The 14,845-nt window shown below is 35.2% G+C and overlaps 1 protein-coding gene across 7 annotated transcripts in view; it reads left to right on the forward strand.

Moving 5' to 3' along the window:
* LRRC7 (leucine rich repeat containing 7) overlaps window positions 1–14,845 on the forward strand; it is a 555,497-nt gene that overhangs the window by 486,210 nt on the left and 54,442 nt on the right. For 6 of the 7 annotated variants that reach the window (XM_034653683.1, XM_034653674.1, XM_034653676.1 and 3 more), the window contains one exon: window positions 3,502–3,621. The exons of the other annotated variant lie outside the window; for it this stretch is intronic. In XM_034653683.1, coding sequence (XP_034509574.1) covers window positions 3,502–3,621 — 120 coding nt within the window. The remainder of the gene's footprint in view (window positions 1–3,501; window positions 3,622–14,845) is intronic. 7 annotated transcript variants of the gene reach the window in all.

A 14,845-nucleotide genomic window follows, 5' to 3' on the forward strand; every position in this document is an offset into this window, starting at 1 on the left:
TCCTCACCATGACAATGAAATGCTGGTTTAAAAAATCATCTGAACATTACATTACAACCTTCAGATTAAACCCCTTGAAATCATAATCATTTATATTGAAACCTGGCATATATTTGTAATACCTATTTTTTTTAAAAATACATGCAGAAAATGAATAATATAACAATAATTTTCACTAGAAATACTTCTGGGAAGATTATTTTTAAAATATTTTTCAGTCTGTGGTAATGCCATTTGTGAACTCTATGTCAGTTACTAAGCAAAATAGATCCTTGAGTTCTTAAGGCATTATCCCAAGACCTTTGCAAAGTGCCAAATGCTAATACTACTCTCATATAATTTCTCCAGCTAGGTGCAGGATAATTTTTCAAGCATTCAGTACACCCATTAATTAGCTAACCAAAGCAAAACTACTAGATCAGCTAAGCTCATTTCTTCATATTTGTGAATCCTGTACATACACATATACTCACATATAGACACACGTAAACACATGTATGCACACACTCACACATGCACATATACATATCACAGATTTTCATGCACATTTATGTCTCAGCAAAATTAGAAATTGCTTCTTCCAGTAGATACTTGTGGTCATTTACGGTAGTCAAAAACATAAATGTTAAATCTATAAATGTCCACAGTCATTTCTGGGACCGTATCCCTTCAGCAAAACTTCTCCTTAGCATTAGTGTATTTATTAACAAATATAATTTCTGAGTTTTCACTAAATCATGATGACCATTTTCTCTATTCTTTAAAAATATTTAAAGACCTACAGAATTTAGAAGCTGAGAAAATGGTGCATTATGGTGATTTTCCATGTCTTTTATGTTTAAGTGGTTATATATGCTAAGGAAAAGAAGACTCATTCTTGCTTTTTTAAAGTATCTAAAGAAAATATCTAGAATGTGGTACTAGAAATATTTGAATGAATAACTGAACCTCAGTTTAGTTATAATCTCTGTAATAACAAATTTCAACGGTGATCGTTTCATTACTCTTTTTTGTATTTTTCAGTTGTTCCTTTTAATCTTTTATAAGAATTTTAACAACTTAGCAACTGCATTTATATACAGTTCAGTAGCACTTTATCAAAAGTATAATTTTTTTGTAAATACCTATACGTCTTTTGGGACAGAATGTGAACCCACTGTATAACTTTCTTTTGGACCACTCCCCCCACCCCACATTAATAAACTGTTTTCATCATCTTTCTATTTCTCCAAACTTAAGCCCCCGGGGTGCCTCACTTAAGAAAAACAAAGAAGCCAGAGCATTCTTGAAATGAAGAAAGGAAATTGCTTTCAGAAAATTCTTTTAATTTTGGTGTCTAGTGAAAGTACTTTTTTTCATTTGTCTGCATGTTTATGTTTTTCTGACCCCTGTACTGTAGAATCGGTGTGGTTGCTAATTCTTATTTTAAAAAGAGAAAGATTGATTCTTAAACTAGGGAAGAGCCAACACCATCATATTAGGATTTTGACTAAAGGATTTTCACATTTTTTTTAACACCAGAAAGAATTCTGCAGTTCTCAGTTGCTCTCTGTGACTAGGAGTCCTGTCTGGGCAGCTGAAGCAAGACTAGTGGAGGAAATAGGGAAGGAAAGGAGGATGATATGGGGCAGGTGGGTGGGGGAAGGAATACTTGTGTTACATTCTGGCCTCTTCTCAAAAATATATTTTGCACACACACATAGCCAGATGAACACATTCATTATCCTACTTCCCTGGCAAAGAAATCGAGCCAGAAAGACATAGTTATTAGTTTAAACCATTAATTTAAACCAAAACAAACAAAAAAAAACACCGGTCAGTAGTGCTTACCCTGAAAACTTATATTTTAACTGCTTAATTTTAATAATGTGATTTTTCATATTTTAATATCTAGAAAAATTGTGTGTGGGCGTATGCAAACATGTTAACCTGAAAAAGGAAAAGACTAGAAAATTAATGCTTGAAAACAGACAGACATTAAATAGCTATCTGGGCTTTTTTTCAAGTAGTATGTAGTTTAATGAGTTACCTACATATGATTTTTCAAACAAACACAAGTGAATTCATTCCTAACTAACCCAGATGCTTCAATTCAGTATCTTTTTTCTCTTTTTTTGTCACACTTTCTGATAGACTCATGAAAAAGGAATTCCTATGGCCAAAGCGCAAGAAGAAAAATGAGCTATCTCCTTACTTTTCATTATATCCATTAGATCTTAGGAAAACTTTATCTAGTGTCATAATCTTATTTTAAAACATTTCCAAGCAATCCCTTTAAAAAAAAAATGCATGCAGTCAGAATGCAGATTGGATGGTTATATAATTGTTTTTTAAAAAACAATTAGGACCACTTGATATAACCAGATGAGGGCTGCCAAGCAGCCCATCTGTGCCATGTTGTGAAGAGAATGGCCCAGTTCTCCCATCCTGGGGTTGGACAATTCCTCACACAGAGCAGAGCTGCACATACACCCTCTAACTAGGCTTTATTTGTCCATAGGGATACTTCAAAACACATACAGAAAATGGCATAGGAAACACTGAGCATAATTTCTCACCCATATAAGAATTCCCCAGGAAATCAAGGAGTACCTGGATATCTGTAGGTTAGGGGAGGAGAAAGTCTTTCAGAAAAGTTGATTTGCTTCCACAGGAAAAATATACCAGTACTATATCCCTCCACTGGAGGTTGTCTTTCTGATGGTGTGTAATTACTTGCTATTACTCAGATCAGACTATGGAGCCCTCCCTGGTATCTAATATTAATAATAATAGAGACGGGTATTATTATTTGTTAAAAAATAATAAGCAGTAAGTCAGCTAAAAATATATGAAGAGTTTAAACTTTAAAGCATAACCTATATATAAATAAATTTAAAATCAAGACAGTCACTTATTTATGCTGTGATTCTAATAGCACAATATTTTTGATGTTCCTTTCATATTTCCCTAAAAGCAATCTGTAAATAATGTAATAGTACCATAAATCTTACACTATGCTAGTATTAACACTATATTGGATTAGTGCAAGGAATGTTCTACCAGAATCAGTACAGCCTTATAAAATTTGTTTTAGGTTATGGTTTGAAATACTGAAAGTTACATACTATGTATTATATGTTTCAGTTTATATTCTAAATGGTAAGATCATACTAAAGAAATGAAATAAGCAGGTTTTAAATGTTGTGGTTTTTAACAATTGGTCAATTTTATTCTGATTATTTTTTATTCAGGTACTGTATATAATCTAAACTTTTCTTTAAAATTCAGTAAATAACTCTAAGGGGGTTATTTTAATTGAATTTCTCACTGCTTCAAAAAGCTGTCAATTTAGAATTCTTAACTGAGTAAATAGTGTATAATAATTCTTCCAGTTCAGGATATTTGTTTTTCTTCAATTAAACAAAATTAATTTTATCATAGTCACTAGGGACTCTTTTCAGAAAACTATGATAAACTTCTATTACATCACTAAAGAATGCCATACCATTTTCGCAATAGACCCCGTCCCAGCAAAGCAACATTTTAGACAATGGACAAGAAGATGTATCTCCTAGTGGCCAATGGAATCCTTATCCTCTTGGGAGGCGGGATGTACCTCCGGACACCATTACTAAAAAGGTAACCAATTTCAAATTAATGACACAAACCGTGAACCTTGTGCATCCGTTGTAATATGTAATCCATATCTTGTGTCTTAACATCATTTCTAATTTTGCAATAAATTTAGGCTAAATATCATCCCACTATAGGTAGTTTAGTTAACTATAGCTGCAACTGTTGAGAGTTGGCAACAAATTTTTATAAACAATATCCTGCCACCTCTCTGCAGATACCCCTTCCTAGTGCCTGACTCCCACCTTTGAAGAGCAAGTACAGGAATGTGTGTAATGCATACTTCTGGCGCTCTTTAGTTTAGCAGTATGGTGCAGCCAATTTGTGTAAAATGAAATTTAACTGAAAAAAGTTGATTTACCATTTTAAAGTCATAGCAGTTCATTCATCCAATCATTCATTCAGTAAATACTTACTGAGCAACTGTGTGTGCACAGCTCTGTGTTGAGCACTTGCTAGATACTGGGGAACAAAAATGAGTAAGATGGTGTCTTACCTTGGAGACCTTTTATTCTAATGAGGTAGCCTAAGTGATAAGCAGGTAATTATAATACCACGTATTAAATTGCCATGAAGGGAATAAAAAGAAGCCACAACCTGGGAAGATAATTGCAACATATAGGAGGGACAAGGGATTGGTATTCCAGAATATATTTTTTAAAACTCATATAATCAGTAACAAAAGACATACAACACTACAAAAGAATGGTAAAATACCAGGGGAATTAGGAGAGTGAATAAACATTTTTAAAAACTTAATACTTTTGTCAACCAGAAATACAAAAAAAAAAAAAAGATGCTAACTAGTCACAAAAATTAAAAGAAGTCTGAAAAATGTAAGTTGTTTGCAAGTATAAGAGCAATGGAAACCTTTTTATGGTTCTTATGGGAATAAAAAGCACAATCACTTTGGTATCATTATCTTGTAAAACTGAACATGCACATAACCTACAATCCCAAAATTGCCCTCCTGAGATATTATTCAAGATACTTGTAGTGTTTACAATAGTAGAAAACTGGAAAAACCCAAATGCCTACCGCCAGGAAAGTATGTAAATAAACTCTGCTATTCACACAGAAGAGTATTTTAAAGCAATGAAAATAAGTTAATCATAATTATGATAATGTGTATAAACTTTAGAAACATAATTTGAGTAAAAAACAAGTTTCAGAAGATGGAACACATCAAAACTATCGTATTTATAAATCTCAAAAACAAGCAAAACTAAAAATATATTGTTTAGGCATAAGTACATGAGTCAGTAAACTATTTTTATAAGGGAATGGTTAACAACATTTACGATTATGGTTATCTCTGAAGGGAAGGCTGGGGGAAGGATCAGGAAGGAAACTTGTATTATTCTTGCTACTCTTTTATTTCTTGAATTGTGGCTCTTACACATAGTTCTTAAGTACATGAATGTTTATTTTATAATTATGCTTCATAACTTACATATATAATGACGTGCTTTCTTTGTAACCTAGGTAATGATTTTCCTCTTGATGACTACTTCAGTGCTTTTTTAAAAAAAATATATATTAACTACCACATTATTTTACCTGAAATAATTGTTCGTGACCTGATTTGCATGTATTACACATGTTATTAATCTGCCTATTGGGCAATTTAAGCATAGCAGATAAACATAATATAGTGTAATTAGTGCTATGAAGTTGGAATATAGAACTATGAGAGTATCTGGAAAAGGCATCTGTTTAGTAAAGAAACTAAAGGAAGTTGAGAGGAGTGATGTGAAATAAGACTGGAAGGGAAACAGAAGTTTGATCATGCTGCATTTTATTCCGAAGGAAATAAGAAGAGGAGCATTGAAGTGTCTAAATCAGGAGAAAGCCAAGATTAAATTTTCATTTAAATAACACTTTGATAGCTTTACAGAGAATGAATTGTAGCAAAGAAAGACTAAAGGCAATGGAACCAGTTAAGAAGTTTCTTTTGTAATACAGGGGAGAGTAAGTGGAAGCAATGGGTGGTGGAGAGAAATGCATAGATTCAATATCGTCTTCAAAGGTGAGCCAACATGATGTTGTGATTGACTGGGCATAGCATATGGAGTTAGATATAAGTTCCATGATTGATACACAGGTTTCTAATTTGGACAAGGGATTGATGTTGTGCCATTCACTGATATTGGAAGTACAAAAAGAGTAATAGGTAGAAGTGGAGGAGGGGAGGATAGTTTAAGTTTTAATGTGTTGATTTGAGGTATGTTTAGGGTATCTGAGTGTCAATGTTTAGTGGATACTTGGATATATTTATCTGAAGTTCAGGAGAAAAATCTTAGCTGAAGATACAAACTTAGCAATCATCAGATATATGTCATAATTTGCTGTGAGTGAAATAGATGGGTGACACAGAACTCCATGGAACACCAACATTTAAGGGATGTTCTTAGGAAGAACAGAGAAAGGGTTCAATAGGGTTCTTTCTGCCACAAGTTATAGAAAATTCAGGGGAAACAGCCTCGAATGTTAAGTAAATATTTAGCTGATTATCAAGATCTAGAGTAAGCCTCAAATTTAGTCTTCAGTTATATAATCTAAATACTTAGGGCTTTTTTCCCCCTCTCTGTTCTTACATCCATACTGTTGGCTTTATCCTAAAATTAGTTCCTCTCATATTATAAGTTGGCTACTAATGACAGTTGGAGATACAAGCTTCCTTTTTCAAATCCATCAAGGGAGAGAACCAAGTTCCCAATAGCTGTCTCTTACAAGCAGAACCTTTCAACCCCAAATCCCTCAGCAAACCTCTTCTTACATCTCACTGATCCAAGATAGCTAGGGACTTCCCACCCCTAGCACATCAATGGAATTATACGATTGGCTTTGACTGATCAGTTGGAGTAGAATAGATGGGGCTCTCAACTCCAATGACCACTAAACACCCTCCAACACATAAAATATTTTAGACAAAAGGTGCTCATCAATCAGAAAAATTTTGTTCTTTATCTATTCTTTCTGTCCTGAGTACCCGAGAATGGCTAACCCTTGGCAAAATGTTGATGGTGTTAAATCCTGACTTGGTTTTTTTTTGTTTGTTTGTTTCCTTCTTTTCTGAGTGGCAAAAGGTGGGATTTAACTGACTTATTTTTTTTAATGGTGTAATAGTAGGTGGTAGTTTTCAGTTCTCTCTTTCCTTGTCAGTGTCCAAAATCTCAAATTCTAAATGTCCATTAATTCAAAAAGTCTGGGAGTCATTGCTAGAAGAACATGTCACAGCTCTGTAAATCTCCCTCTGCATTCCAAGCCATACTACTCAAGCACTTTAAGAATTGCTATTAAAAACTTTGCAATGGCTGAAAACAACAGTGGTTTTGGGAGTATTTGTATGTTAGACTCCCGTCACATTTCTGCATTAACTGCTGTAGTCTATTAGATTGTGCTGCAGTCACCCTGGTCAGAACTATTATGTACCATATATTAAATATTACTCTGTGTCAGGCATTGTGCTAAATGTTTTGATGTATTTCTGCATCTAAACCCCATGACAACCATATCAGGTAAGTACTATTATTTTTATCCGCTGTATGAAAGAAGAAACTGAGTTTCTCAGAGACATGGAGTTTAGGTTAGATTACTTGCCAAGATTTCACAGGTGACTAAATATTTTAGATTACTCTCCTACACTTAAGAGAAAACAGTAGGAAAGGTCACAGTGTAAAACATAAGTGAAAAATTTTTCGTTTTAAAGTCAGACAGTAGGGATACCTGGGAGGCTCAGTTGGTTAAGCACCTGCCTTCGGCTCAGGTCATGATCTCAGGGTCCTGGGACAGAGTCCCCACCCCCCCCAGCTCAGTGGGGAGTCTGTTTCTGCCTCTCCCTCTGCCCTTCCCCCTGCTCTTGCTCTCTTTCTCTCTCTCAAATAAATAAATAAAATCTTTAAAGAAAAATAAAAAATAATAAAAAATAAAGTCAGACATTATACTCTGATTTGGTAGACTCCTTCCATAGGAACGACAAGGTTGTTTTTCCCTAATTCTGAAATGACAAACTCTTTTGAGAATATTGAGAGTCTTAAAAAAATATTCAGAGTCTTAAGTTTGAATATCCCTTAGGAGATATAAAATAGAAGGATAAAACAATGCTGGAGCAGAAAAGCATTGCAGCAAAAAAGGCTAAAGTGACATATTAAAACAAATGAAACTTAAAACATTTCCTTTCTGGAAAGGGTAACAAAGAAACTTTAAAATCCTACAGATATTAAATCTGAATTTTTTTTAGTATGTATAGGACTAGGCATTCAAAGGTCTCTTTTAGCATTAGCAACTCTTCCCTCCCCACGTGTCTGTTTTTCTACATTAAATACATAATGACTTGGCAGCTAGGATAATAAAGATAGGTATCAAGAGTCAACATCAGGATTGACACAGTTGAAAAGTATAAAAACGCAGCTAATTTAGTCTTGGCTTGCAAACTTGTCCCTCACGCTGAATCTGCCCATGATTTTCTCGCCTCTATAATGCCAGCTCAGCCATTAACGGCTTCATGATTGCCAGATGCTTGTCATCTCTGAGGCATGCCCAGGAACTCATTAGGAGAGACTTAAAGAAATTTAAGAGAAATTATATAGGCTTTTTGATCATTTTCATGTCCTTTTTATCCTTTCTTTTCCAGACCCCCAAATTGGAATTTTTGCTTTTTCAGATCATATGAAGTATTAAAAAGTTTTTACATTAATTTTCTGGGAAGGAATATTCATTCCTTATTTTAATTTTGGCATTTCTCCTATATCTTAGTATAATACATTTTACCATTTCTTTCTATATGTATTTAGAAAGAAAAGATCCAAACTACCTTCTGGAAATCTCATGTTGTTTTGCTGTTGGCCATATGGTCAAGACATCATTTTTGTTTTAAAACAACTAAATTAGAAGCACCTGGGTAGTTCAGTTGGTTAAGCATCTGACTCAATTTCTGCTCAGGTCATGATCTCAGGGCCTGCTTAAGATTCTCTCTCCCCCTCTCCCACTGCCTCTCACCACCCCTCCCAAAAAAAAAAACTAAATCAAACTTCTACCAGAATTGTTTTTTCACTTGGTAACAAAAGTCAATCTATCAAAGAACTTTTCAAAAAAGTGAGAATAAACTGATCATTTTTAAATAAGTAGATATTTTAAAATGTGACATATGAAAATTAACCTATATATTTAGTAATTTAAATAAAACTTCCTAGTGTTATGCCACAAATATCTTCTCTAAATTATATAACTAATTAAGTTGTCATTAACAAGTAACTTTCTCCAGGGGCGCCTGGGTGGCACAGCGGTTAAGCGTCTGCCTTCGGCTCAGGGCGTGATCCCGGCGTTATGGGATCGAGCCCCACATCAGGCTCCTCTGCTATGAGCCTGCTTCTTTCTCTCCCACTCCCCTGCTTGTGTTCCCTCTCTCGCTGGCTGTCTCTATCTCTGTCAAATAAATAAATAAAATCTTTAAAAAAAAAAAAAACAAGTAACTTTCTCCAAACCCTTTTCCATTAAAAGCAAATATTGCTATCCATACTCTATATATGTGGAGCTAGAATAAAAACAACAATTCTTGGTTTTTGTAATTTAGCTGAGACGGAGCAAGAGTGCTATTGGAGTCCCCTATACTGAAGGCAGGGGGGAGGGTGGATATAGTTTGCTTACATGGAAACAGTGGAAAGTCTAGAATAGATAAGAAAGATGAATATTTAAATATTGGAAAAAGTAGAGATGGCAGAAAGTAGAGTAAAATCTTGAGGCTATAAGAGAGCAAGTGAAGGGGCCCTGGGGAGGCACAGTCGATGAAGTGTCTATCTTTTGGTTCTGCTCAGGTCATGATCTCAGGGACCTGGGATGGAGCCCCGGATCCAGCTCCATGCTCAGCATGGAGTCTGCTTGAGATTCTCTCTCCCTCTCCCTCTGCCTTCCCACTTTTGTGCTCTCTTTCTCTCTCTCTCTCTCAAATAACTAAATCTTTTAAAAAGAGAGAGAGAGCAAGTCAAGATGTGGAAGAAACAGGAAAATCAACCCAATAAACCTTGCATATAAGAGAGAAGATACAGGGAAATAGAAGTGTTTCTCATTTCCATCAACTACATCAGAGTCAAGAATATGTGTTCTAGTCTAAAATAAAACTGAAATGAGAAAAATATTCTGAAACCTTAGTAATTGTCAATTCTGTAGCTAAACTCTCCTTTTATACAGAAAGAAATATATCAGGTAGAGTAGGTTTTGCCTGAGGCTTTGTATTTTTCCCTCCCAAAGCAATGTAGATTATTGACAGTGAAGAATCCCAGGAGGAATGCCTTGACTTCATCAGTCCATAAGCAAATGAGAACAACATTCCCCATCACTGAGTAATGCCAAGCACAATCCTGGCTCCCCTTTTCTGCTTCTCTTTCCCAGTCCTCATTTTTCTCCTCGGATAGAGTAAATTTTTCTTTAATTTTTCTGGTAGACTGGGCCATCACTGAAACTCAAAAGCAGATTAGAATCCTTTATAAAGTCATTTTGAACTCCAGACATTTTTCTAAACATTAAGAAAAGATCTCTCTGAGTCACTAGGAAGGTTGAGATTCTCCTTGCTTCCCTCATCCTCTTCCTGTCCCCCTCACTCGTGGTGGTGTCACTTAGGGCTCTTACTGAGCAATATAAAGACTGCACTGATAACCATGGTGATGGCATATTCTACTAGGGCTGCTGAGCTTCAGGAAGAAATAGCAGCCAAACGCATTCGCTGTCAGTGAGCTCGGCCCAAACAAGAAATGAGTCAGTAAAAGGGCAAATTGATGAAGTCATACAATTATAGATTTTTAAATTATGAAAATGAAAACAAAAACAAAAATCTCCTAGCACAATCTGTTGCCCCCAGAGCGACATTTCTTACACTAATATATGCAAAGTCTTTCTCTTGACCAAAACCCACTTTTTTCAGGGAACTAAAGTTTAGAAAGGAGAGGGGAGCAGTGGGAAATGCATGAACCTCTATCCCTAGCAGGACTCTGAAAATGACTCTAGATCTACAATAATGCAACCCTGTTTTTCTTGAAGTTTTGGTATCCAAAAATAATTTGAAGCAGACTATTTGTGAAAATAGTAAGTACCCACTCATTAATTTTACCCTTAGATTGAAAAAGGAGTTTTTAGCAACACACCAGTTGCCTGGGAGGCCAGCATACCCACCCTCACACAAATATCCTTCCAGGTTAGGAGGGGTCAGGAGTAGAAGTCGGTAGGTGAAAATTGTATCTTATATGGCTTTTGTGGCTAGGTATCAATTATTGATAATGTTGTTAGGCATCCACCAAAAACTCACTGGAGCTCTTTGAAATTTCCGATGCTTATATTTAGTGACTATGTTAAGAACATGCGCTAACTTCCCCTGCCTAACACGTGTGCTTCTTTCTCTACTAGAATAGCCTCAACATGGTCTTTATGGCATAACTCTCAGTTATTGTTCCAGAACAGGATAAAAATGCACTGCTAGAGGTTAAGTTAAAATACATAGGACAATCCAAAGAACAATAATAGGAGTTGTAAGCTAAGGGTTCAATCTAGTCTTGAGAATTTCAAGTTGCACTCCTTTTATGTCACCAGAATCAGAACAGTTATTCAGATGGCAAAAACACAGCTTATTGATTGACTAACATGTTACCTTTTCCAGGAAATCAGTGCAACCATGTCTTTCCCTATACTAGAGAAATAAGAATGAATATATCCAATGAGATTCAATGCCTCCCATAATTGCAAATTATTGATATAAGATAGAGAAGCCTGAATAAATATAAAGACTTGCTTGTCATGGGCGCCTGGATGGCTCAGTCAGTTAAGTGACTGACTTCAGCTCAGGTCATGATCCCAGGGTCCTGGGATCAAGTCCTGCATCAGGCTCCCTGCTCAGCAGAGGCTGCTTCTCCCTCTCCCTCTGCCTGCGTTTCCCCTTGCTTGTCCTCCACTCTCTTTCTTTCTCTCTCTCTCTCTGTCAAATAAATAAATAAGTAAATATTTTTAACAAAGAAGATTTATTTAAAAAAAAAAGACTTGCTTGTTAAACAATAACTAATTGCCAAAGCAAGAGTACATGGCCGGTAGGAAGTCAAAAATTTCATGAAAAGGGAACCCGTCAGAGGCAGTACCATGTCCTTGGTAACAGTACCTGAATCGGGAAGAAGGGTTTGAAGAAATCAATGAAGTAATTTCCTTTATTTAATGATCCATTTCAGGGATACATTTTGTTAATCCGAACAGCTAGGATGATGTGTTTTTAATCAATTGATTTTAGTATTATTTAATTCATAGATGTTTTAAACGTTTCTATTATGGAATGAAGTTTGTTCTCAAAAAATAATGCAGATAGGAGGTTGTGGAAATGTGAATGGAAAAAATCTTCTCTAACTTAAAGCAAAAGTGACAGTTGAATAAAACACTGTTCAGTTTCATAGTCACTTTTTAAAATTTTTTTACTTAATACCACATTAATTATTTAACTTCCAGAGTATATCCCTTCATCTCCTAATATCAGTGCAACAATACAGTTGTCTCCAATAGTGAAAGACATCACGACATCACCATCATAAATCAGGAGATGGTTCTCCTCCGGACTGACTCTAAATTATTTCCTCAATAAAAGTGCAAACCCAAAGAGTATCTATCAAAGGACTATTAAGCCAGAGGTAAAGAAGGAAAAAAAAAAAAAAAACAGAACAACAACAACAACAACAAAAAAACCTTGCCATGGATTAAAACAATAGAATGGCAGATTAAAACTATTTATTTCGTAAAATCTTGACATAGGTATTCTTTAAAACAAATGACTGTTCTACTTCAGAAAATTGAATTAACTCAATAACATTTATACTGTCCTCATTTTGGAAGAAATATAAAAGCAAAAAGAAGATGCAAAATTAATCCAATGTAATAAAAATGTCCATGATTGAGTATGTAATTTGAAGACCTAAACAACATAACAACTGGCAGATGATCAAGGATTGCTGCCAAATAGAAGATGTCAAAATACTATGATCCCATTTCTTGCCTTTTGATTTTTATCTGATTTAGTCTACTGCCTACAGGTTCTTAGAAATCTTAAGGGTGAAAGAAATAATTGTCAAATTTTTGTTACTGTTAACGTCTTTCTTTTTATTTTATTTCAGGAATGTATAAGTTAGCACCATCACAGAACAAATTGTAGGTTGAAAATGTCAGATAGCTCTAATGTCATCATTTTTGCTTTTATGAATCCTTTATTGTTTTTTCATTTGGTTAATAATTTCCGGTTCCATAGCTATGTTTATAAATTGACATTTAATCATACAAGAATATGCTTATGAGATTCAATAAGCCAGAAAAGACTTGTCTGCACACGTCAGCCAGCTGTCATCCTAAGGCACACGCACTGAAGGGAAAGGCCTTACTGCCTCACCTTTTTATCTGTCATTTGGGACATTGGAGTATATCACCGGTTTTGGACTCTAAAAAATTTAGCCAACAAGTATTTTGAATAACCCGCTCCCCAAATATTGCACTGTGCTAGCAGAATGCAATGCCACGCAGTCCTCAGGGCAGGAGAAAAGAATATCTTCCTGCCCTCTCTCTTTTAAACTTCAGAGCTCCCTTCCAAGTTGTCCTCTAATGCCCAAATGGGAGAACATAGATTTTTGGCATTGGAACTGCCCTAACTGAAAATTTAAAAAGAGAAAGAGAGAAGAAAAAATAATGCTTAATAGCTTCATGATCATAATCATAAAACAGTATCTACAATATATAGTAGGACTTTATCATGGTGCTTAATGTAGACATCCTCATATCATCTTCACATCAACCGTACGGGACAAGGAACTAGAGGCACAGAATTGTAGAACACGGGATTGGAGCCCAGTAATATCTGCTGCTACAGCCTGGTCTAACCACTATGTTGCACTGTTATGGTATCCCTCCCACTCCACTCATCCAAAAAAATTTAGAAAATATTATAGCATAGCCCTGTTGGAATAGTAAATAACCCCCAATATCAGGAATATATTTGATATATAACTAGCTAGTACTTTTGGCCACAATTTGGTATTGTTTCTTCTGTTCCATGTTCAGAAGAGAGGAAGAAACCCTGGCACCAGTCATGTGCTTTAAAATAATTTTTGAGTCCTCTTCAACTTGTTTTTCTTGATCCTACACATAATTATTTTATATATTCTTAAATGCACTTGTTTTCTGAAATTTCATTTTCTTTTATCTCACACGTTTACAAATTCTTTACTGACTTTTGTGAATCTCAGAAGGAACTGAATCAGGAGCTCTAAGTGTGACTGAAAGCTACCTACAGATTCCTCCATCATGTGGAATTCAGTTCATTTTGTTAATTTTGTTTCTCAATCATTTAGCTCATCAAACTTCCTAATTATATATATAAGATTCCAACCACCACTTCCCATTTGATACTGTCTCCATTTTCTAAAAGATAACCTAAACCCTGTCTCCAAAAATCACTGGTAAAAGTGAGAAAACTGCACTGAATATTGAATCAATCCCTGTAAAATGACAATTACACTAAAACATAAAAACTAAACTGTGCGCTAACCTGCAGGGGAAAAAAAAATCTTGGTTTTTTGTTAGTTTTTAAGATCTGGCTGTTTTTCTGTTTTTTGGTTTTGGTTTTTGTTTTTTTAATAATATTTTTTTATTATATTATGTTAGTCACCATGCAGTGCACCCCTAGTTTTTGATGTAAAGTTCCATGATTCATTACTTGCGTATAACACCCAGTGCACCATGCAATATGTGCCCTTCTTACTACCCATCACCAGCCTATCCCATTCCCCCACCCCCTCCCCTCTGACGCCCTCAGTTTGTTTCCAGAGAAACTGTGAGATTTAACTTTGTCTTTAATTGGCCCTCGAGCATTAAGCTCTGCTGTTGAGTTTCCAGGTGGGGGAAAAGAGGACAGTGATGCATACCTTGTAGAGTGGTTCTAAAAATTAAGATCATGATATAAAATATTTATCACAGTGCCTGTCATATAAGTGTTTAACTATTGGTAGCTATTACGATATTTATTATTTAGGGTAAAAATCTGTGTTAATTATGGCAAGCTAAATTTTCACTTAGCATTGTTCCTAAGAATAGGCTGTTAGTGAGACCAAGGTCATGAGTTAGTATCCTTTCTGAATTACTTATATATGAACACAGGCTGTACTCTTCCCCTGGACAGTTTCTTGAAATCATATAAATAATGGGGACAGAAGTGTCTAAG

This window comes from Ailuropoda melanoleuca, chromosome 2 (genome assembly GCF_002007445.2).
Source record: "Ailuropoda melanoleuca isolate Jingjing chromosome 2, ASM200744v2, whole genome shotgun sequence".
NCBI classification, from domain to species: Eukaryota; Metazoa; Chordata; class Mammalia; order Carnivora; family Ursidae; genus Ailuropoda; species Ailuropoda melanoleuca.